The 23,866-nt window shown below is 45.5% G+C and overlaps 1 protein-coding gene across 1 annotated transcript in view; it reads left to right on the top strand.

The window, feature by feature from the left end:
• LOC142572351 (sodium/potassium/calcium exchanger 5-like) overlaps positions 1-21,363 on the top strand; it is a 41,082-nt gene extending 19,719 nt beyond the window's left edge. Inside the window, exons 3-9 of the mRNA XM_075681403.1 lie at positions 3,246-3,329; positions 3,690-3,796; positions 5,634-5,734; positions 8,477-8,567; positions 11,264-11,477; positions 12,900-13,235; positions 20,843-21,363. Of these exons, the coding sequence (XP_075537518.1) occupies positions 3,246-3,329; positions 3,690-3,796; positions 5,634-5,734; positions 8,477-8,567; positions 11,264-11,477; positions 12,900-13,235; positions 20,843-21,165 (1,256 nt within the window). The 3' untranslated portion in view covers positions 21,166-21,363. The remainder of the gene's footprint in view (positions 1-3,245; positions 3,330-3,689; positions 3,797-5,633; positions 5,735-8,476; positions 8,568-11,263; positions 11,478-12,899; positions 13,236-20,842) is intronic.
• Positions 21,364-23,866: the final 2,503 nt, after the last annotated feature.

The raw sequence follows: 23,866 nt of genomic DNA on the forward strand, positions 1-23,866 counted from the left end.
CCCTGCATCTGTCGCTCATGAGGTGATTGCGCTTCCTTGGAACACTTGACGCTGTGACGTCTGTCTCGTCCGGACGTCTAGCTGACTCCGCTTCCATCGCTGAAGGTCTCGCGTGCGGCGCCTCCCGAAAACACGCAAGTATACTCGTAAAATGAGAGCAGTGGAAAGCGGGGTTCCACACAAGAGCCATTTCTTCGACCAGATCGGAAAATGTGCATACGAACATAAAGAAGAATACACTATTCCGCTGTTCATCAGCGAGGTTAGAATGAGGAACACATTAAATGCGAAGCAGTCCTTTGCCTAGTTGGAGCCAAGGTCAGAACAAGGACGCGCCAATTTTGCCTAAAATATGCGGGCCGATCCCAGAGATTGTGCAGCTCGAAAAGGCGAGGCACCCGAAGACCAGGAGTGGGCCGTCCAGCGGGCCAGGGCCGTTGCCGAGGATCTCGAAAGATTTTCCTCGGGCGATGGACCCCTGGCAGCCTAGCCCCGGGCACCAACATCAACAACCATTGGACAAATAAAGTTTATTCCTATCCTATCCTTCATCCCTGACTTAAGAATTTTCATTCCTAGTGAAAGTATTGTGGGCTTCCTCTAGTGAACCAGTTAATGAATTACAGGGGTGATATTTGGCTATTTTTAAAAATTCTTTGCAGTCTCAAAAAAGGCACTATATATTTACGCCCAAGTAAAAAACTGATGTAAGTCACCGTTTGTACTTCAAAGCCTCGAAGCATATGTACGAGGGGATAGAAACAGTTCCCTGGACTATAGTTTCTTTATTGAAAATAGGGACCGGTTCCGACCTACTTAGTCGAAAGAATCAATAGACAATCGCCCAGCTGTCGCATTTTTCACCTGCGTGCGTAAATCGACAGGAGTAAGAGGCGCACAGTCGTTGGCAATCAATGCGCAAAAAGTGCACGAATGTCTAAATTAAACAAATAGGGATTGCTCAGAAATAAAACCCTGCAACTGAAGATGAATTTTTACTGTTTCAGGGATCGAATCAGGTTGGTAGGGTTAAATGAGGCCTAGCTGGTGAGGTTGGAGACGGCAGGACTCCGGCTACACTCTTTCACTTTTGTGTAAAAATAAATAAATGAATAAATAAATAAATAAATAAATAAATAAATAAATAAATAAATAAATAAATAAATAAATAAACAATGAAAAGCACCCTTTAGTGAGAGAGAGAGAGAGAGAGAGAGAGAAATGAGATGCGAAAGGCAGGACGTTAGCCAGAAGACAGGTATCCAGTTTGCTACCCTGTACTGCAGGATTGTCAAGGGCAGACACAAAGACAAAGCAAATATTGCACACACATAGAATGGGAGAAAGGAAAAAATTCACTGACAATTGCGATACTCCCTAATGAGAAATTTAAGCGCAACCCTACACGTGTTTTCATTTCGCGATATATTGGCTGGCGTGGACAATCTGTCTCGTGCGGCACATTGCAAACGGAGCGAAGCGTGGCGCGATTGCCTCGCTAATCAGGAGATCGCGGAATACAGCGCGTGGGTGACGTGTGGACGCGATTCACAGAAGCCGCTGCAGACAGACCTCCACTCATGCAGCGCTTTGTGTCCGTATATGGTATCGGTCGAGGCTATAGCCGCATGCCATCGGTGAACAGAGGACGACTCGCTAATCTGGGGACATGTCGTAGCGGTCGACGTCGCAGAAGCCGCCTTGCGCGGCAGTTCGCTTTCCTTCGCACCCTTTCGCCATACTCTTCCCACTCCGCTTTCCGCCTCATGTTTTTTTCACTGTAGCCTCCTTTTTCGCTTTCCTCCTCGCGCTCTCTTCGCTAGCCCCGTTTTTCATCACCCGCTGCGCTCCGCTTTCGCTCTTTCATCCTTCGCTGTGCTCGGTCCCTGGGTTACGAGGGACGCTGAGGCACGCCGACGCTCAATGCAGGAGCGGTCGCCTAAGAGTTGCGCTCTAAAACACGAACACACACAAAGAAACGCGTGAGTGTCACAGTTGGTCAGCTAGCTTGCTTGACCGGAAAAACTTCGTTTCAGCCTTGCTCGCCTTCTGATGTGAAGACCATATCAGCCGGCACTCTAAGATCGTCTGCTCAGAAAGAGCACTTTAACGCGTGCAGTCACTAACATATACAAGAATTAAAGGAAAAAAAAAGGATGAAACATCAACAACGAAGACCTCTACATAGGCCTCAAGGCCTTGTATATTAAACAGGGGGTTACTTCTGTTAGTTACCATTCCCCTCCCCACGTGTAGGGTAGCAAACTGGACTCAGTCTAGTTAACCTCCCTGCCTTTCCGTCTTCCCTTCTCTCTCTCTCTCTCTCTCTTTGTAGATATATAGCTTGTTCTTGCGAGTGTACAGAATTTTTAAGAAATCACCATTGACAAATAAGACCATTCTAATCCATGAACTGGATTACTCGAACAGGCAGACATTGCTTCCATGAAAACTGACAATACGTAATTGTCTAATTAAAATAAAAGCACTCAAGCTTTTTTAATAGTTACATATGGTGCAAACTGCAACTTACGCGTTGTAGGCGTTGAGTATGCAAGGCCGGCATATCGACTCGCAACGAATTATGACTATGGCACCAGTTTCGAGATGTGCGCGCTCAAACTTGCGGTAAATATGCCCTGCATGCTGTCCCACTTTATTTTTTTTTACAGAAAACGCCATCTTATGCATTGGAGCGCAAAATTTATTAAACGTCAACGTATTTTAGTCGCACAATTTGGTAGTGAATATATCCAAACTGGTGTCACTCTAGATAACTCATCCGAAATAGATACGCCTTGCGAACTCGTCGGCAACAATTCGTAAATTGCAGCATATGCTATAAATTAGTTCAAAAAATAATGAATGCAGTTTTGTTAATTGGTCAATTACGCATTTGGTTTCTCGCGCAAGTTATGTCCGTCGCTTCGAGTAATTTTGTTCTAGGATTAGAGTTGTGCTATCTGCCTTAGGCGATTTAAAAAAAAATCTGAATAATGACAAAAGGGACACCCCGTATTTAATTCATTCAATCTTCTCACAGGTTACAATAGCCACTGTATTGTCGCGTCCACATGATTTTGTAGTAAAATGGAGCACCCCGAAGCGAGCATTTTCTTTTCAACCTCTCCATCGGCTGCTCTACTTATTTTTACTCTGTTGGGCAAGTGATAGAACCATTGAACTTAGGCGCCATGATAAACGCGGTTGTGGAAGCCTCTATGATATTATTATTTCTTTTTCAGCTCTTAACGTTCCAAGTGATGTTGCCGGAGCGACATTTATGGCCGTTGGTACTTCGGCACCGGAGCTTTTCTCATCGATTATAGGTAAGCGGGCTCGTTTTTTATGCCGGTTCATAGCACTTGCGTAGAATAGTGTGAATGGCTAGCCAGGCCTAGGGCCATTCACGTTAGGTCTTCGTGGCTGCTGAGCACCAACAGAAAAGAAGGCTAACCATTTACGCTATATGAGAAATCTGGCAGTAGATAGCCAGGGGGCCAACTACAGCTAATGTTCGGAAATCATATACTTGCATTCTGACCTTAATGAAGCAGGTCGGTCGAATAAGTGACAATTCTGTGCGTCTGCTCTTGTCCATCCTATGTACCTTTGTTCCAAGCATGCAATATAAGCTGGCGCCGAAGCACTTCAGCTAACAAAAGCAATCAACCTCTCTTCACACCCAGGTTCTTTCATAACAGAAGGCGACATCGGTCTCGGCACCATTGTTGGTTCGGCTGTATTCAACATTCTGGGAGTCACCGGCGTTGCCGGTCTCGCCGTGTGGAAAAACGTGAGCGGGCCGTTGTCCTCTTGACGTTTTGGGCAGCCCTCTACTGCCCCTTACAACAGCACATGTATCGATTGCGTATGGGAAGCCACGTGCTGGCTGCCTTTGCAACAGGCGTGGGCCGGACGCAGTAGGCATGAGCTTTATATGTGACATGCGGACAAAACACGGCAAACCTTACCTGATTCTCTGTTGTCATCGTTGTAAGTAGATTTTCGTTAATTCGACCCTGCAGGGGCCGACGAAATTGATCGAATTATCTGGCGGGCGTACTAAAAACGAAATACAGAAAAAAACACCATAACACATCACTGATTCATTTGGCCCATTATTTGCCTCATTTTTTGAAAAAGCTAGCTTAGCAATTACATTAAAGCTTTTAAACGAAGGATAAATCTAGTGCGTACTCCATTAAAAAAAAAAAAAAGGCAAGGGTCTAATTTGTCTTGCGCAATGGTGGCCTGTTTTCTAAAGTCAGCTTCGCCGCACTATCTTTATTGTTAGCTTTGTCGCAGTACACAATTATTATGCGGCAAAGCATACAAACGTCGCAGAGGCGAGTTTTAGTTTTGTATCCTATTGCACCACGCAGACAGTTTTTGCCCAGTTCTCGTAAAAAAGTAAAGACGCGCGTTAAAAACGGGTAAGTACCGTAATGAGACGTTGTGAGCCACAGTTAGTGCTTAAAAATCTTCCTAGGACAGGCCGAAAATTGGTGTTTTAGACGGGAGATGACGTGTGTTGAACGCATTTTCTGTCCTTTAAGCTGCGCCGACACAGACGCTCCACCATAGGGGTCGCTATTGGGATCACCATAGGAATTAGGCGCGTACGTGCTGACTGGTTAAGTTTGAATTATCTGGAGAAGACAAATTTTAGGGTTAAATAACACAAGTTTGTGCCCAAGGAAATTCATGAGCGCCAGAGCTAATTTGGTCGGGACCAAATTAACCGAATAATCGAATTAACCGGAGTTAAATTCACAGAAGTTTAAGTATTTCTCACTGGGACTATTGCGTTGCCCAGCAGAGCACAAGATATCGGGTTCGATTGATGGTTGCGGCGGTCGCATTCTGGTGGAAGCGGTAGGCCAAAACGCTCGTCTACCACACTTTGGGTGAATGTTGAAAAACCCTGGGAGGTCAAAATTTATCCGGTGACCATCCCTGGTGGCATGTCTCATAGCCACATTGTGCTGCTTCTTGTCCTTACTTACACCACACAATGTAATATTAATTTATTTTTCTCTGCCATCAACACAAAAGCTAAGCGGTGGAGGATAAGGTCAGCAAAATTGTTCAAGTGCCTGCATGCAAGTTCTCGATAAAAGCTAACGAAACAAAACAAAAAGCTCAGTTCTGCTCTGTCAGATATTTTGTTTGACTTCCAGCAAGGCACAATTCTGGCATGGCTATTGCTGATTAGGAACATTCTTTCGGTGCATGTACTAGTATGCCATGATTTGAAAGTTACGGAGAGGTGGCAAAAAGGCGAACCCATTTAAATGAATATTTCAGGGACCTTTTTTCTATGCCAACGTGCCCTTCACTGTTTATATTTCTCAGTTTTCATCTTTGCATTCTGACTTGGTAAGATCATTGTTTATCACACAAGAATTTTTATAGTTAACGGAGTGTGTAAGGTTTTCAACTTGGCATATCCACATTTGTGGGCATCTTCCTACGTTACGAAGGATCCGTACTCAAGCAGGGATTGTGAGCAGGAATTTGAAGCAGAAATGCAGTTCCGCTCGGCTAACTTGATGTAGTCAGTTTAGAGGAAAGTCTTGATGGGTGTTACATTACAAATAACCATTCGATCTTGGCTCACTTTACTGCAGGATGTCCCCATCGACTGGTTCCCCATCACCCGAGACTGCCTAATGTACGGCATCACAGTGCTGGCTCTCATTGGTGTCATCAGCAACAATATCGTTGAATGGCAAGTGTATACCAGAACTGAAATCTGTAGATGAGGCTGATATGAAAGAGAATGCATGTTTTGCGTTCAGGGCCTTCGCTTGGTACTGCATTAAAGTAAAAAAAAACTGCTATGACGCAAATTGCTAAAGAGGGTAATTGCTTAGCAAGTATTAGCAACTGATGTCTAAACTTGTACTTCATGGATAATAGTGCTTAAGTCTTGTTCTAGTTCGTTTTTGACAACGGATTGTCCGACGATAAATGGTAAGGAGGAGAGAGAACTACAAAATTATAGAACAGCGTGCCGCTGTCTTCGGGCAGTGGTCAGTAAACCGGAGGACATGGACGTTGAGCAAGAACAACAGCAGACACAAGATGAGCACCGCTGCTATAGTGCCCCTGTGACAGACTAATTAGCCCAGCAGTGACAGGGAAATCGCATCTACTGGAAAAGCAGAGAAGTTGGCGTGAGCTTTCGCGCTCTAGCCTGCTATACTGCGCTGGGGGATCGAAAAAGAGTTGTGAAAATATTGTGATGAGGAGAAGGAAAGTAGTTGGTTGCGTATGTACCGTAACGACGCGACCCTAATAAATCCGCGCGAGAGTGGAATTCTAAGAACGCTTTCGTTGCCCATTTCGCCGGTGTGGTATCAGGCCATGGGCCGAAAACATCCAGGAGTGGCACGACGGTCTCGTGTTCTCGCGTCTTTCACGTTCGTGCAGACATGACTTTTAGTGAGCACTAAGTAGCTCGAGTAGCTGAACAGAACACCTTGAATGAAATGTATGCGCCGCAGCACTTGCCGTGAGCGTTATTTGCACGTGGCATTGTTGCCGGTGGAATGGAAAGAAACGATATCGTGACATTCAAAGGATGCTGCCCGCGAGCCAAACGTCGTGCTAGGTGTTACGCCTCGCGAAGCTATAATTTTCTCTTTGACTGACCGGCCACACAAATTCAGGATGACATTCACGACGCAATGACGGTAATGCCGTGCTTGCATCGTGTTTGCGAAACGCTCCAGTGCTAGGATATTGTTTTCGGTAAGAGTTTGAAGTTAGACGTTTATTGCTTTCTATTACAGAAGATTGGATAGCCGGTCGCATTTGAGCAGCTTAGCTTATGGAAGAAGGGTAATTTATGTAGGACGCACAACACGCATACATTTCTACTGAGGCGCGAAATTACGAAACTTTTTTTTTCTGAGGAGAGAAAGGGCAGGAGAGTAGAACTTGTTGCTGGGCGAGTTGGTTGGGATCTAATGAATACATTGTAGCGCCAAGAAGGAAAGTAATGACTTGGGAGGGAAAGTATGAAACGACAGTTCGAGCGCTGAACTTCAACTGATTTTATTCTTAGAACAGGGCAGGGAGAATGAACAAATGCGCATGCGTACATCAGCGTTGCCTAGAGCGATTACAGCGACGTTTTTAACAGCTGCATCTCGTTTTCAAACAGAAAAAAAACAGACGCATCACTAATACAACTCGTGACTCTCTCTTTTATGTGATGTGCCTCCAAACGTTCTCTTGCTGACGTAACACCATTCCTGCCAAGTACCTTTATCTCACGCAGTAGTGGCTGACATCTGACTTCCAGGCAATTCATGCAATGCGCAGGTAAATGCGCATTACCTTTGTTGATAACAGACAATTCATGCTCCCGGGCCTGGTCCTTAACACATCTCCCCATTTGTCCAACGTAGGACTTCCCACATTTCGAGTGTCCTTGTCGTTTCATACTCTCTCTCCCAAGCCCTTACTTTCCTTTTTGGCGCTACAATGTATTCATTTAAGGGCAGGAGGTTTGTGCTTGTAGCTGACCATGTGTCCCGCCTAGCAATTAAGGCTGGTAGTTCTTCTGAGCGCCTCGTGTGAATTGCATTGAGTGGGGACGGGAACTTATTGAATCAGTAAGGTACAGATTATGAAAAAGAAACTTAGTGGACAAAATACAACAGTATAGAAGTGGACGGAAATATGGCGGAAAAATATAGCCAGCACTGTATCAGTGACCTTGTGTGCACAGGAAGAGTTCACTCAATACCAATTACTCAACGTATTTCTCTTTTTTTCGTTAGGAGTTTGCTTTTTCATCGAAGCGTCTGTTCTGCTGGCGCAATTTATGATTGTCTGCTCAATGAGTTGGTTTACTGAATAGTTGAAACAACTATACGTTAAATGCGCTTTTTGGTGGCTTTTACACTCCTGTAAATTGTTAATGCTGAAACAAAAACGGCATGAGAAACAGTCATATTGTTGTCTCAGCTCTTTCTTCCCTTCATAGCGCAGACTGTAGATAGTGCATAATACATTGGCACTCACTAAGTATCACTCAAATATCAAAGTGCAGCAAAAAAGTGATTGTGCACATCCTGGAGTAGGTTCGGAAATAAAATCAAGATATTCTAGATTGAGAGCACTGGTGTGCAAAGGATGCTATGTGATGCCATACCACTTGCATTTTAGTTTACTTTCCTTCAATTTCATTATAGTATTTCGCCAAATTAGCAGCCAAAAGCCAGCAGGCTGTTGCAAGTAAAAATATCGGTTCGTTCCTGGAAAACATTCGTCCCGGAAGTGTTTCCGAGAGCTCGTTCTAAGCTGCTTCGTCATACCGTTTATTCATTTCAGTCATTCATTGAAGTCCCACGAAAAGAAAGAAAGCAATACAGTCTTTCATACTGACTTGGCATTGTCACCGGCCTTATCATTATTTTTGGTTTCGTTGCCCTCTCCCTTTCATCCTCTCTGCTGGCAGGTACGAGGCCTTGATACTGATGCTCATGTTCGGTGCCTACATCGTGGTGCTGTACTACAACTCGCAGATCGAGTATCTCGCGCTGCTTCAGGTACGCGAGTTGTGGCTTCGTGCCGCGGTGTACCAATGCGCAGGAGACCCTATCGGGCCGGGTTTGACTCCCTGCCCTGACGAAAGCTGCGCCAACGACACCTACCATTACCACTTCTACGATTGGCACATTAAGGCACGTCTCGAAGCACGGCAATGACCTCGCATGGCCGCAGACGACCACTGCGGCTACTCTTAACACATACGTCGGTCCTTCAACTATAATTCCCGCCGTCTGTCCGTGGTCTGCGTCACTGCGAGGCGCTGTGCTAACCCTTACTGTGCTAATCCCATGTGCTGCATGTATGGCCACTCACACTGAACTGTATAAATGAACTTTACTAACTTGCACCTAACCAGTGTTAGCCGATTTGCAGGTTGAATGAACGACTAAAGCTGTAGCCAGGTGTCACGTTGTAATTAAGCAGATTACGTCTACAGTCGCACTGACTTAAAAATTTTAAAAACTCTGGGGACAGTTCGATTGTCTTTGATCAGATAATGGCTTTGCAAGAGCTGCAGCGATCGAATAGTCAAGAAGCCGCAATGGCTTGCTTCCGGATTTTGCTTGCCAATCATTGGTTTGAGGCGAGTGAAGTTCAACTTATGCAGAACGACTGTTAGTAGTAGACAACATCATGTCCAAGCGCGTTGACAACTTGTTCAGTGTGTTCGTGTTATGTATAAACAGGACGATTTGTTTTCTTTGGTTCAAATCCAGTACTACCTAGGACGGGAGGAATCGATACGAAAGAAAAAAATTCAACGATGATTTCGATACTCCCAAATGCGAAATTTGAGCGCAGGTTTATGTGTTTTAATTGCGGGCGTCAATATTTTCTGTTATGGTTGTATAGTTACATGGTTTATATAGAGTAGAAAACGCTGTCAGTACGCACTTCGTTTCGATACAGATGACACGCGCTAGTTTGGCGCCATATCGTAGCCATCGTCGCTTCATAGCCCGGTTTGTGTGGCACAACGCTTTTCTTCTCATGCGTTTGTTCCCCCAACGACGAGAGCGACCCTTCGTCGCGGGGAAATCGTGCCACCAATGTCAGTGGCGACAACACCCAAGGGAGCGTCACATAGAGCCTTACTTGTAGCCGCTCACTATCGCTCCTTGCAGGAGCAGTGATCCCCGTCAGAAACGCTGGTACTGCGGACTGAACTCAGCAGCTAACGCTGCGGACGAGCGTAGCCCTCCCAACCTCAATCCACCCTGACCTCTCCTCGCCCCCTCGGAAGCGCAGATGAGATCTCCCACACGGCGGCGGATGCCGCGCCCATCGGCAAATCAGCGCATGCGCAGGCCGTTTACCCTCCGCTCCTCCTACACTTTCCGCCTCATGCTTGCACTGTACCCTCTTCCTCCACTTTCTTCCTTGCGCGCTCATCTTTCATTTCACGCTGCATTCCTCCTTCATCTTTCGGTGTTCTCGTTCGCTCGATTACGAGGTACAGCGCAGCCGAGGCACGCCGACGCTTAACGCAGGAACGGGCGCCCAAGCGTTGCGCTCTAAAATATGCAGGGATTCTAATCAGGACGGAAAATTCCGGTTGGCTATTATACTTTTTTTCTGGTTAACATCCCCACCTTTCTCCTTTATTTAGTATATCTCTCTTCTTTCTAAGTGGCACTGGTTTTTACTGAAAAGAAATCGTCCGGCCTGAGCCGGTGAATGTGAGGAGACTTGTAAAGCACGATGGCATGTCTTACATTTTCGAAAGACGTCTAGGGACATAATCTGCGCGCACGCACTTTAATGCAGCTCTTTGAGACTGCGTTCATTGCGACCCTGTTCTTTCCTCACACGCATTTACCTTGCGATTCTGGAATAAGTGATGCGTGCATGGTCAAATATTCAACATACCATGCCGCATCTACAAGCTCTATGTCGGTGCTACTTTGGGTGTTCCTCTTCTTTACACTAACAATGCGTGCTCTCTTCAATATGTTTCTCATTCGTCATTTCGGGATTTACCGGTAGTTTTTTATAATGAATAAAGCTAGCTTAATAGTCGTGATGTTTACAAAGTGTATTTTATGTATGATATACACTAAACGTAAAAAAAAAATGTTTCTATAGACTGCACGATTTTTAGTTGTCACAAACCGCGTTAGATGTTATTGCAGTGTCAATCAAATGTGATACTATAAAACGCATGCAGAGTGTGTGGAAACTGTTACAGCGCCTTGAAAAGCAAGAGCCATCGCATAGGTAGGACGTTCGCGCTGCCAGAAAATTGTTTGGGCTACGCAAAGCACTCTAACATTCTTGAGGCACGTGTCAATTGGATTTTCTCCCGTGTCTGTCTGTTTAATCATATAGAACGAAAGCAGATAAAGTTTAAAGCACAAAAATGATCGAAAGTTGACTTAGGACAATTGTTAGCCCATGGGCCGAATGAGCAGAGTTTCTTAAAATAATAGTCCTCTTAATAGTAAGCAGAGAGCGGAAAACTGAACAAGATAGCCACACGAAAGGTGGAGGAACATTCTTGTTGTGCTTGCGGTCCGGCTGTGTATATTGCGTCGTTGCAGTAACTGTCATTGGATCACGTTTATACTTAGGGAACCGCAATACAGAACTGCTGTGGGAAGTCGAGGACATTTAATGTGACGAATTGGAGAACGTGTTCACCACATAGCAAGACCACTGACGCGGTCACTGTTCTACTGGTTCCAAATCATAGGTTGAAGCATTACGGCAGAGGTGGTTCCCAGGCACCGTGGGCCCGAAACCACCAAAGGGGAGCCGCAAGTCCGTCGCCGAGGAAGCAACGCCGCTGCTTGGAGGTGGCGACGAAGAGGCGCCTGCAGTGCCGACGGCTCGCTCGAGGAGGGACTCGGCTATGTCCGCGGGAGAAGAGCGACTGCGGCGAGACAGCGTTCTCCTAACCGAAAGTGGTGAGTGTCGCCCGGATCTGTTTTTTTTTTCGAACCAACAAATTACCATGTCAAGCTAAATGATCCGGTTTTCGATAGGTAGCAGAAACCAAGCAGCACTGTAAGAAAAAATTGGAGCCTTCTGGTTCAGCGTTCTTCTGTCGTCAACTGCCCCTTGTCGCGGTATAGTCTCCGACACTCTTAACAAGCTTTTACTGTAACAGCAGTTAAGTGGTAGAAATTGCGCTTGCCTTGTCCGTACATCCATTCTATTACGCTGACGAGGACCTTGGTCATCATCGACTACGCTAAATTCGGCGTTGTCGTTTGTTTTCACTAAGTTCGGCTTTTATTGTTTCAAGGCATGCTAGCTTTGTAGTTTTAGCTAAGTTTAGTTTATTTGTTCACATTCGCAAGTGATAAATTTTTGTGAATACCGGCATCGAAAGCTATAGTATCTACCCGATCATGCTGCCTATGGCCGGGTGGCAAAGGGAGGCCATTTATTTTTGTAAGTACTAATTAACAAACACGTAAAGAAACAAACAAGAGGCAGTAGTAACAACGCTATAGAAAAACAAGAACAGCTGAAGTAAAATAACCGAGCTCGGCAAGACAGAAGAAACGATGGTAATGCGCTTAAGCGTTTCCATGCTGAATAATTGATTGACGTAAACTGGTGGCGACTGCCAAGAAAGTAAATGGGAGAATATGTGACACGAGTGTGTTCCGCAGTTTGCCTTTGGTAATGGTAACGAACAAAAATCATGCTTTTATCAGAGACTGGTTGACTCATTCGCTGCAAACCCGCCGTGGTTGCTCAGTGGATATGGTGTTGGGCTGCTGAGCACGAGGTCGCGGGATCGAATCCCGGCCACGGCGGCCGCATTTCGATGGGGGCGAAATGCGAAAACACCCGTGTACTTATATTTAGGTGCACGTTAAAGAACCCCAGGTGGTCGAAATTTCCGGAGTCCTCCACTACGGCGTGCCTCATAATCAGAAAGTGGTTTTGGCACGCAAAACCCCACAATTATTATTATTATTATTATTATTATTATTATTATTATTATTATTATTATTATTATTATTATTATTATTATTATTATTATTATTATTATTATTATTATTATCATTCGCTGCAAAATATATGTCGCAATGTACACAGTGTGATATGTTGAACCTCACTTCACGAGAAAAGAAAAACATGAACCTCAGGACCAGCGCTGGTGCTATGCGGTGTCCCTGTTTCACCGCAGTGATTCGTGCTGCTTCATCTGCACCATCTAGATAAACCAACTCTCTCACAAAACAACGTTGCTGCTGCTTCTGGAAAGCAATGGGGCGATGTAGACAGTAATGATGTCCTTTTTTTGCTTGAAAGTTGGGATAAGATGAAGCCAATGTTTTGCTACCAGCTCCTTATTTGCCTTCTCCCGACAGTGTGCAAGATTGTCGAGCAAGAGGAGCACGAGAGTGTGTGGTCGATGCCTGACGAGGGCTCGGTCAGCCAGATTCTGTGGGTGCTGTTCTGGCCCGCACGGTTCCTGCTGCACTTCACGGTTCCAGACTGCAGGCGGCCGTCCATGCGCAAGTGGTTCCCGCTCAGCTTCGTGCTATCCGTGGTTTGGATAGGCGCCGTGTCTTACGTGACCGTCTGGATGGTCACCATCATCGGCTTCACCCTTGGCATCCCGGACTCGGTGGCTGGCATCACGCTCCTGGCTGCGGGCACCAGCATCCCGGAGGTCTTCTCCAGCGTCATCGTGGCGCGAAACGGTGGGTGGCGTTCAAGCGGACGGCAGGTGTGATGTCAGGGCCCCCTCACTCCCCTCCAGAATCTGCTTTGGCTCCTCGTATGCTTTTTCGCCCACTGTAGCGACACACCGTACTACCAGCACCAAAACGCGTCATGCACCTGGCATGTATGCAGCCGGGCTCTATCTCACGCATCCCTTTTGGTGAGAGAGGGAAGGGAGAGGGAGGAGGATCCCTCTTGGTGATGAGCATGTTTAGAGACAAACATCCCTGGTAGTCTGGGAAATATCCGAAGAATGCTAATTGCTTTGAAAAAATAAGGTTATTTGATTTCAGTAACAAGGCACGTGAAAGTATAGGCACTGCGCTTTTGATGAAGACTTTCAAAACACGTTGGCGTACTTTCAGTGTGCCATTCCACGTGAATACGACGACAGCGTTTTCAGATAACATTGTGATAATTTTAGTGCCGATCAATTAATTGGACAGCGTCCGCAATGCAGGAAATGAAGAGAAAGGATCGAATTGTTGGCAAGATTCTCCAGCGCTACATCGCTGCAAAGGCTGTTAAGCAGACCGATCTCCCTATGACTTCGACTATACCCCGCTGTCCGAAAGTACGCTTATAGCTAGCCCTGATAAGGCTAAATGACAACCATGGAAGTTGTGGTGAAAGGCGCAGGCTTCGCCGATGAGGGCGACCTTGAACGGTATGCGCTACAGTCACACTCCTCGCGTGACGAACAGTAAACCTGAAACATTTGCTGGAGAGAAGGTCAGATAATGAGAAGTCTCTAGACATTATAATATGCTGTCAACGCATTGAAAATGCCATGCCAAGGTTCTGAGGAGATTGTGGGCTCCTCTATCCTGGTATATTCTTCATCTTAGGTTTTCCTGGAGCTACCTTCATGTCACCGCGTACCCCGCATCTCCGCCACTTGAGAGACGGAAGGCGAGCAAACTATTTTGGAAATGCGAGTGACTGAACGTGAACACGAAGATGAAAGGCGATCAAGGTTATTTACGTGTAAATAGTAAAGTGCACGCTTGGCGCTCACAATACATTTATCAAAGGAAATGTGTATTCCACTCGGCTATCGCCGTACACGGTTGCTAAAGAAACAGAGAAGTGTCGTAGTCTTTGCAGGTTACATTTTTTTTACCTTGGCATACCTCATTACCGTTTGAGCTAACACGGCAGGAAGGGAAGTTTTCAAAGATCCTGCAGCAAGAACAGGGTTTAGGAGATGCCACTACCCCCATCACCTATTAATTTTCTAGCAAAATCCGAAATTGAGCTAGCCTAAGCGTAAAGCTAGAGCCTGCCTTGAACCCAATTAAGTGAAGCGCAAAATGACCATCGGCACCATGCCGCAGGGAGAGCTTGTGACCTTATGCTCTGAACGTGCCGATTTCGGTCTATATTGATGCGAAGCTTAGCAAGAGCCTTAGACTGTCGTCATTTCTCTCGATCTTTCCCGTTTGATTCAACAGCGCTTTAGCAATGACGAAAGTTTAGTTTGGAAAGAGTTATGGACAGGAAGTTGATGAGAGGTCTTGACAAAAAATACTTCAATGTCAAAAGGATATTCAGCACGAGAGCGTGTACACGAAAACTGTAAAGGAGAAAAAAATTACTGGCTTAATGCAGCTGTGCATGAGAGGAGGGTATTACAGGAGTGCAGAGCTGCTGCAAAACATACACTTCTAACGCTTTTCACTATGGAAATAGGAGAAAACAGAAGGTGACCCCGGGTGGCCTCGCGCAGGTTTCCGTCACGCCACCGAGGCCATGGCGTGAGCACTCTCTTGAGATATTGATGGGAGCCGCTTTCAGTGATCTTGTTCGCTCATGAGGAAACGCCATTAAGGTGCACCACCGCGAAGGTAGAAAACCCCTGCTGTGAAACAACCTTGCGAAACTCTTGTTTATTTTAACTTCGCTCATTCCACAGGGCTCCAACTATGAGGAAACTTTTGTAGGAGGCGCTGAATATAAATTGGCGAGATACCCTAAGAATAAAAGTAAATGCTTTGCGGTGTTTGAAACAGATCGGGTGGTAGTTCAGTCTTTAGCATAGCGGCTAGTAGGCAAGCGCGGTATGGACTGGGAGTGACCCTTTTAATGTGAACAAATGCTATGGCCTGGGAGATGGATCGATCGTGTTCGCTCTTTCGTTCCGCGTGCTTTAGTTTATGCACAGCGCGACGCTAGACAAACGCACACCCGTGCGATCAGTTCATAGTAAAGGACATTAGAAGCACCACTGCATACTTGGAGTGTATCCCTAACCTCGGCGTAAACAGCTGTCTTGCCGTCTTTGTCAGGACAGCCATCAATTAGGTCTTGTCCCAATCATGACTTTGACGGTAAAGAAGACAGCTTTGGGAACATATCAAAATGTGTAACGATATATTCTACAGAGAAGTACCGCATTGGGGATCTATAGTTATGTATGCGGAATGGAGTGTATCAAGAGGAAGAGAGAGAGAGAGAGAAGTTAAATTTATTAATCCGGAAAGAAACTAAGGCCCGCTCCTGGTCTACCAGTAGACTCATGCCTTCTGGCTCAGAAAGGTCTTGACGTACTGCACCAGAAGCGGCCACCATACTTTTTCAAACTATCGTGGGCGAGTAGTACACTCTTCCCAGTTGTGGGACACTGGTTGGGCGGGGGTTGGGAAAGTATCGTCTTTCTGAAGATGGAGTTGTTGGGGCACTACCACAAAGTGTGTTTACTTGATGGATAGGCCCCGCAGTGTTTAGAAGTGGGAGAGCCTGGGTATCTGTTAACGTAATGGTTGTGGTGGGGTGTGTGTGATGTGTATTTGGTGATTTTCATATGATTGAGGCGTCCTCTCATGAATGCGTGTAGGATTGTATGTTGAGATGTGTTGATGGCTCCGTGCGAGACTTCAGGATATGTAGCCTTTCGTTCCGCTGCATTTTCCGCTCTTCACTAGGGTTACAAGTGTCTTCGACAGGCCAAAGAATAGGAGCTGATGTGCTCTTAAATTTTGTCGCAATTACTGATGGCTTGGTATCCATTGCATACGTAATGTAGGAAGGAATGCGCATGCATGTACATGCAGAGCTTCGTGCGTATCTGTAACGGAAGATCATCATTCTGAATGTCTCGGCAAGCGCCTTGGTTGTCTGTTCGGATCATAAGCGTGTCAGGCGTACGTGTCATTTGCGTTATAGCGAGCGTTATCCCCACCAATTTTGCGTCTTGTGGCGCTGGGACTCTTAAGTAACTTTTCACAAGCGTCGAGTTGTGCCCCATTACCGCTGTTTTTCTTTTTTCGGCGTTATGACTGGCATCTGCTTAGCATGTCTTTTTATCGTCTGTCTGCCGCGTATATTTATACTTCTTAACCGCCGTTTTTCATTCTTTTCTGGGTGCATATTCTTTGAAATACGATTTACTTTTATCCTTAGCAAGCCATCCGAATGTGGTAATGTCGGCGGAATCGGAGGTAAATTAGCGAGCCTGATAAGATGATTGAAGTCTCTGTTTTTGCATCTGATTGTGGATGTGTATTCTGTCTTCTAATGAGTCAAAGAGGCCGATTGCTTCTATGTTACGGTTGGGTGCGAACTTGGGAGCTCCCAGGGCAAGTCAAGCACACATTCCAATTGTGATGTTTTTTTGCGCTGCGTGTTGGTTATCGTAGAATATGGTAGATAATACGTAATCTTGAAAAAGATCAACGCTTTTATAACATTACATAGTTCGTGTTCTTTCATTCCTCTAGTTATTCTACCCATCATCACAGATCTGCACGTCTGCACCTATGTCGCTGTTTTGCCATTATCCTGCAGAAAGAAACCCAGGATCTTTATGGCATTCTTGCGGGGTAGGGGTGCGTGTATCAATCGGAGATTATTTCATATGTTCTTCGACTCGCTTGGTTATGTCTTCAACAGTGATGTCTCCTGAATAATGAATAATCAAGTCTCCTGCTAAGTCGATAGGCTATTTTTTTTCAGACTTTTCATGTATTTTTCGAGCCACTGAATGTTATTATTTGGCTTATTAGGAAACGATTAGGCATTTGTGAAAATTATTTTTCGCGCATTCTTCGGAATCCTGCATTTCATCGCAACGTGATCTTGCTCCTCTGTATTGAATCCTACCGTATCGAGTTGTACCACCGATAAGTCATCTGTAATTACGGTCACGCTCGGTGAGTTAATCTTATTTGTCTCCTTCCAGCGGTTTTTTTAATAGTGGGTTGCTGAACTAACTGGTATACTGGTACTGTTGTTATGCCGTTCGATTGCTACATGATTATATCAGGGTGTCTACGCCCTTGTACATTTGACTGAAACACCACCGTCTTTTTCTTCTTTAAAGCTCCGCAGTTCCATTGCCAGATTACTATTTCATTTTTAGATGGAGAGCTGCTTTTATTTCCGGTACTGCTATTCAGATTGGCTGTCATGTTCCTTATTGATCTTATTGTTCTCTGAGTACGGAATTCTTACCTTGTTATGTGCTTCATGTTGCGAGTGATGCTAGAGATCTTGGATGCGCTTTCTTTTCATGTCGAGAATTGCCTCTATGCAATTAATTGTACTCCCTTTCGTTCTTGTCTATTTATGATTTGTGAATTTTGGTCTGCTAATTTTTATTACAGCGGCCCTTTTCTGTATTTCTCCTTGCAAGTTCAAAATATTTTCCCGCATGTGAGTTGCTACAACAACGATTTGGTATAGTCTGCTTTGGACCTCTGCCATTTCTGTCGTATTGATACGATGTGTGCATTCAATCTTCGCTGGTGAATGTTTATGTACCTCTGAGATTGCGATGTCTGAGCTGCTTTCAATGCCTGACTATAAGAAGGGTGGGAATTAGCGGCGTGTTGTGGGGGCGGAGAAGACTTGGCAGCTGGCGAAATGTGTGAACCCCTCAGCCAGGTATGCTGTTATTCCCGGGAACATCTTTTGTCTGTAAGCGTTCCTGGAGTGGTCCTATTCTTTTCTCCGTTTCCTCTTGGTTTTCGGTGTAGTCGTGGTATCTCTATGCCATCTTCCTTGCTAGCTATGGCGCTCTTGTTCTGGTCGTTGTCTATGCTGCAGCTGGTGCTCCAGCCACGTTACTTTTCTGGGCTACTAAGTCTTTCAAAGCGGTTTGTGCTTGAGAGCTCAAGGACAAACCACTTGAGAGCTAAACCTTTGAAAGCCAAGCCGACTGCGTGTGCTACACTGGGTCAAAGGCAGTTTTGTGGGACCTATAATGTGGTAGCATTGGTGACTTTCATGATTACGGTGACCTACCGTGGTGGCTTAGCGGATTTGGTGTTGCGCTGCTAAGCACGAGGTCGCGGGATCGAATCCCGGCCGTGGCGGCCGCATTTAGATGGGAGTGATATGGAAAAACGCCCATGTGTCGTGCATTGGGGCACGTTAAAGAACCCCAGGTGGCCAGATTACTCCGGAGTCCCCCACTACGATTTGCCTCATAATCAAATTGTGAGTTTGGCACCTGAAACCCCGTAATTCATGACGATGGTGACATGCGCTTCAAGACGCTGACTAGTCACTCTAATGGTTTGCCAGTCTTGGCCGGGGTGTCCTTCGGCCTCTTGGATTTCCATCGTGCTCGCTGCTTTCCAGCGGTGCTGGCGACCGCGATGTTGGCAGCGCAACGGCGCGGGCGCTCGGTCTCGTGCAGCTAGCGTTAGCATGTCGAGGCCACCAGCTACGGTACAAAGTTAGTTCGTCGTTCGATGGGAACAAAGAGTGAAGGTCACTTTTCACGTTATAGTAGATCTGAAGATGTTCGATGACCACTGGTACGAAGATGGCGAGGTTTGGGTGGAGCAAACTGAAATTGCTGAATGTTCTCGGGAGCTCGAAACGAGCACGTCCGGAGGCATCGAGAACAGCTGGTGCCACTCATCAAGCGAAAGCTGTCGATATGTCTTACGATCTTGTTGAAGGCTACAGTAGGCGTGGCTGGGGCGTCTAAACTTTAGACATGAGGCAGTGCAGATAGACATGGGTCGGGCCTCCTTTGAAGTTTTGGAGAAAGACTTCGGAACATGGGTGAAATGAAATGGGCGGCTAAAGTGCACAAATACCCATCTCAAAAGCATGGACACAGAAGGGAGGAACAGGTCAAGAAAGCTGGCCCCCAGGGCCCACCAACGAGGAGTTGTCCACCAGGAGCCATCAAAAAGAAAGTGAGAGAAACAAACATAGTAAATTGGATGCAAAGGATGGAAACAAAGAAGACCACGGGAATTAACAAGAAGGACAAGAAAAATTAGAAAGGAGCGCCTGTGCAATAACACAAATGACAGTGTCTTACCATTTGAGGCCTGAACTTTAATGCCTAAGGACAAAGACATACCGGGGCAAATATTCGCGACTGGATGAGGCATGTGTGTGCTACAACAAGAAATCCGGAGACCACTCAGCGCATCTAAATAGAATGCGAAGGTATTTACCCAGCGAGACCTGGTGAGATATTCTGTAAGAGTCCACCTAGTGGACTGTCCATTTCGGCCGCTGCTGATTCGATGCAGCCGTACCAGCGAAGAGGAGACGAGCGGCCCAAGCCAATCAGCAGCGACCGAAAGGGATAGTCCACCAGGTGGACTCCTACAGAATACCACCCCTGTAGGAAACGTCCCGCATCCAGAAGCGCTGGAATTTAAAGTGGATGGAAGCGTTAACCAGTCAGCTGTCGAGATACACAAGAGATACTTAAAGTATTGGTGAAAATAAATAGGGAAGAAATTCTTAGGACCGAATGTGTTACAGGTATAGGGAACTATACAAGGTAGATATAGAGGCTTCAAAAAAGGCAGAAAAATAGAGGTGGCTGAATACCGAATATTTAGAATACGAATCGAATACCAGCAGTAAGTATAAAATATAGACTAGTCAACCGCAGATATATTTATGTATGTAAAGCAATAATAATAATTTTGCATAATTATGTACCACGCCTGTACTGAGTGACTAAAGAAAAGAGTTTACTATCAGGGACAAACGATCAGCTTTAAACACATGATTACAGACTGTCATTAAAAACTGCACGACTAGCCTCTAGACATCTTTAGAGCCTGGTTGCAAACAAGTATTCCAAGAATGAATGACTGCTGTATGGAATAGAGCTTTACAAATACGCCAAATAAATGGTTGCTGAAAATAAAATAAAATGTAGTTGTATAGAAAAAAGAAAGCTGGTGATCGAGCTACACGTGAAGGAGGGCCAGTTGCAAGAAAAGCATCTCTGGTCGTAGCGTAAAAGATAATTGCTGCATGAATAGAACGCAAAAACATTAAATATGTCACTGGGATTGCAGCAACTGCTCTGTTCTCGGTCTTCTTTTTTCGGGTTTATCTGGAAATGGCGAGACTTTTGTAGAGATTGACGAAATTCTTGAGAGCTAAACCAAGGAAGTCAGGTGGCGGAAATCTAGTGAAGATGCGGTTCTATTTAATTCAGGAATTTTCGTTGAGAGGTTCCACTTCGTAGAAAGCCGCAGGTCGGTTTAGGCAGCATCAGTGGCGGGGGGGGGGAGGGGGGAATGATTGTTTCGCATTCAGGTGCAGCTCGAATGTTTGTCAGACGGGTGTCTCATTTCCGTCTTGTTTATCTGCGCAGGACTTGGCAACATGGCCATCTGTAACCTCCTGGGCAGCAACATCTTCGACGTTCTCTTCTGCTTGGGAGTGCCGTGGTTCTTCAAGGCCCTGTTCGCCTCGAGCTCTCACGAGGTGTTCATCAACAGTGCCGCCATGACGTACACGAGTGTAACGCTCCTGTCCACGGTGTTCATACTGTTCCTCATATTCGTACTCACGCACTGGACGCTCAACTACAAAGTGGGCTTTGCCTGCGTCTTCATGTATGTCATCTTCATTGTGCTCGCATGCATGTACGAGCTCAACGTCTTCGGCGACTTCAACCCACCGACCTGCACATAGGTGGCGTGATTGTCGCCACCACTCGCGCTCTTGGACTGACCGTGCGCGCCCGCGCTGGACCCTGTTTGTTGGTACAATGCGTCGTCCGAACGCTGCGGCAGTATTTAAACGACGTTAATGTTTTGTAATATAACTACTAATTGTTTCGTTTCTTGCTTGGACTTGCATAAGTAAAAAAAAAAGTTGCAGGCAACATTTCGTACGCTGTAGCTTGCAATTCATTGGGCGAGCGACTGTGGCTAGAAGCGCGAAGATCGGACATCGTGATGCAATGAAAAGATCAACGTGTGTACGTGGTCCTAGACACCAGTTGGTATCTTTTCTTGATGCCGATGTGAACTCGAGGAAATTTGCATGGTTTCCTATGCCGTCACCATTCCTTTTCGTCAAAAAATCAAATGGCGGAGCAGCGCAAAGTAACTGTGAAAGCCCTGGCGAGCTTGAAGTTTTCTCCGTGCTGACGGAGAAACTCCTTCATGCTGTAACGAATTTCTCTGAAGGCTTCCCTAAAGTGGGCGAGTATTGCGATGTGGGGGGTTTTTTGGTGATTGACCTCGGGGAGAGTGAGGTATAGCGAACAAATGGTGCAACGGACACAAGGAGACATGTCAAACAGCAGTGTGTGCGTGTGTTTTTAGTGGGTCGTGTCTTGCATTTGTTCCATTCTTGCGCAGTACATCGCTTCTTTACAATATTTTTACAACCGGACATTTCTTTTCGCTTTTAAATCTATAGCACTCTTTATTGAGATGAGAACCCTCACAAGTGGCCGTGCAACAGGCGGGAGAACATCTCTGCCGATTAAGAAACCCGCTGGGTTCCTTGCGGTATTGGTATCCGAAACGGCCCTTTCCAGACGTCGAAATCCCATAATGGCCGAGCATGTGACCAGAAGCGCGCTTGTACTTACTTTATAGGTAGGTACTCAGTGCCAGCTTTAGTCTGCCTTTCGCAGCCTTGGTGGATGCTTTTCAACAAGGCCATCAGTGGTTGGACAAGAGGCGCCCAGGGACCATGCATATTAGTCTCTATTAGACCCGCTTTTGAGATGCGATCCCTTCCAAATAGCCAAGCACCAGGCAGGGGGACACCTATTCCGATAAGAAAAATCGGTAGGTTTCCGGAGGCAGCGAGATTCGAACCCAGTTCTTCCCGTAAACTAGGCGTAGGCTCTACCACTAGGCCACCGCTGAGCTATTGCAAGAAAGCCCTGTTGTAAATCTTGTTGCTTTACAACAGGTAATAGTTCAGTTGTAAACCTCGGGTGGCATGAACCGCTATTGAGATTTCCTGAGGTTCAGAACGCCTGAGCTTCGAGTTACCATGTAGTTACGTACGCTCGAGCCTGCGATGGCAACGACGTTCAATTTCGGGCATATTTTGCTTCGCAGCTTGCAGTTACCCTCATGATTTTTCGTTTGACATAAAGTTGCCACATTCTTTAAGCCTAACACGGAACAATTCCGTATCTTTCTACCTGACGCGGTAGCTGGAACCATGGAGCAATGACTTTCCATTCATTACCATACATATCCGGTTGCCCCTGCACTGCGCTACTTGTGTGTTTGCGGAAAACTACCTATTGAATGCTCACAGAATATTAGGTTAGAATAAATTTGAACCATATGCGCAGTAGAATATACTTCCAACGAAATCTGAATACTTTGTTGTCTTAAAGGGACATTTCCTAGATTTATGTGCTACAGCAGTTAGCTCTCAACACATTTGAAACCATTGGCATACAATATAATTGCATAGATGTGGGTATTGGTTTGGGGAATTACTGCAAAAGCTTGTACTTAAAGTCAAGATGTCCCGCTGCGACAGCATGTGTACTTTATGTATATACAAGAAAAACTGCCGCACATTGTCATTCTTTAAACACTGTAACGAAGTATTCTGAAGAGGTATCTTCTTGCTTGATCTTTGGGTATTTTTTTATTCAATTTAAGTTTGTACTTCGTTCTCACGCGCGATCCGTAGCCGGTCTTATTGTAATGATTGATTTCACGTTTCACCGTTCGAGCAGTTATCATAATACCAGTAAATAACCAACAGTGCCGTGGTTTTACATAATGCAAAATCATTTTAAGACAGTGTTCTGAATTAATTTTTCAAAGTGTTTGATACTCAGCCGATATGTTACTTAATGTTAGCTGAAGAATGAGGTGTTAGGCTTAATATTTGTTCCATGAACTTTATTCACACCTCGTGCTTCCTTGTATTCTACGGCCCGGTTTTAGCCTTACTTTATGAGACAAGGTCACATTTTTATACGGCTCCCTTAAAAAAAAACAAATAAAAAGCAGCACACTGGGTTTGAAACATAACTCTCACAGTAATCGGGGTCACCGCGTCTAGCTGCAGATGTGCTGGATGCTTAGGTCCGTAATTTTATATCCTTTTTTATTGTTTGGTAGTTTGAGGGCGTCATGTGCCTATTGTGTGTATTACGTAGCGCTGAAGCTATAGCATAAAAAAAAAGAAGTGTCGCAGAACAGGGCACGTCGCCGTCACCATTCAGTTGCCTCTAATGAAGACATGTAACGCCATTCGCACTCCTTTTTGTTTCGTTGCTGATAATTTTCTTTTAGAAACTACGCAGACAGATAAAATAAATGGTAGGTGACCCGAATGTTTTATTTAGGTGTCTCTTAGTGGCACTCGCACCTAGGCGCTGGTGTTCTTTAGGTTAAATATA

This window comes from Dermacentor variabilis, chromosome 2 (genome assembly GCF_050947875.1).
Source record: "Dermacentor variabilis isolate Ectoservices chromosome 2, ASM5094787v1, whole genome shotgun sequence".
Taxonomy (NCBI): domain Eukaryota; kingdom Metazoa; phylum Arthropoda; class Arachnida; order Ixodida; family Ixodidae; genus Dermacentor; species Dermacentor variabilis.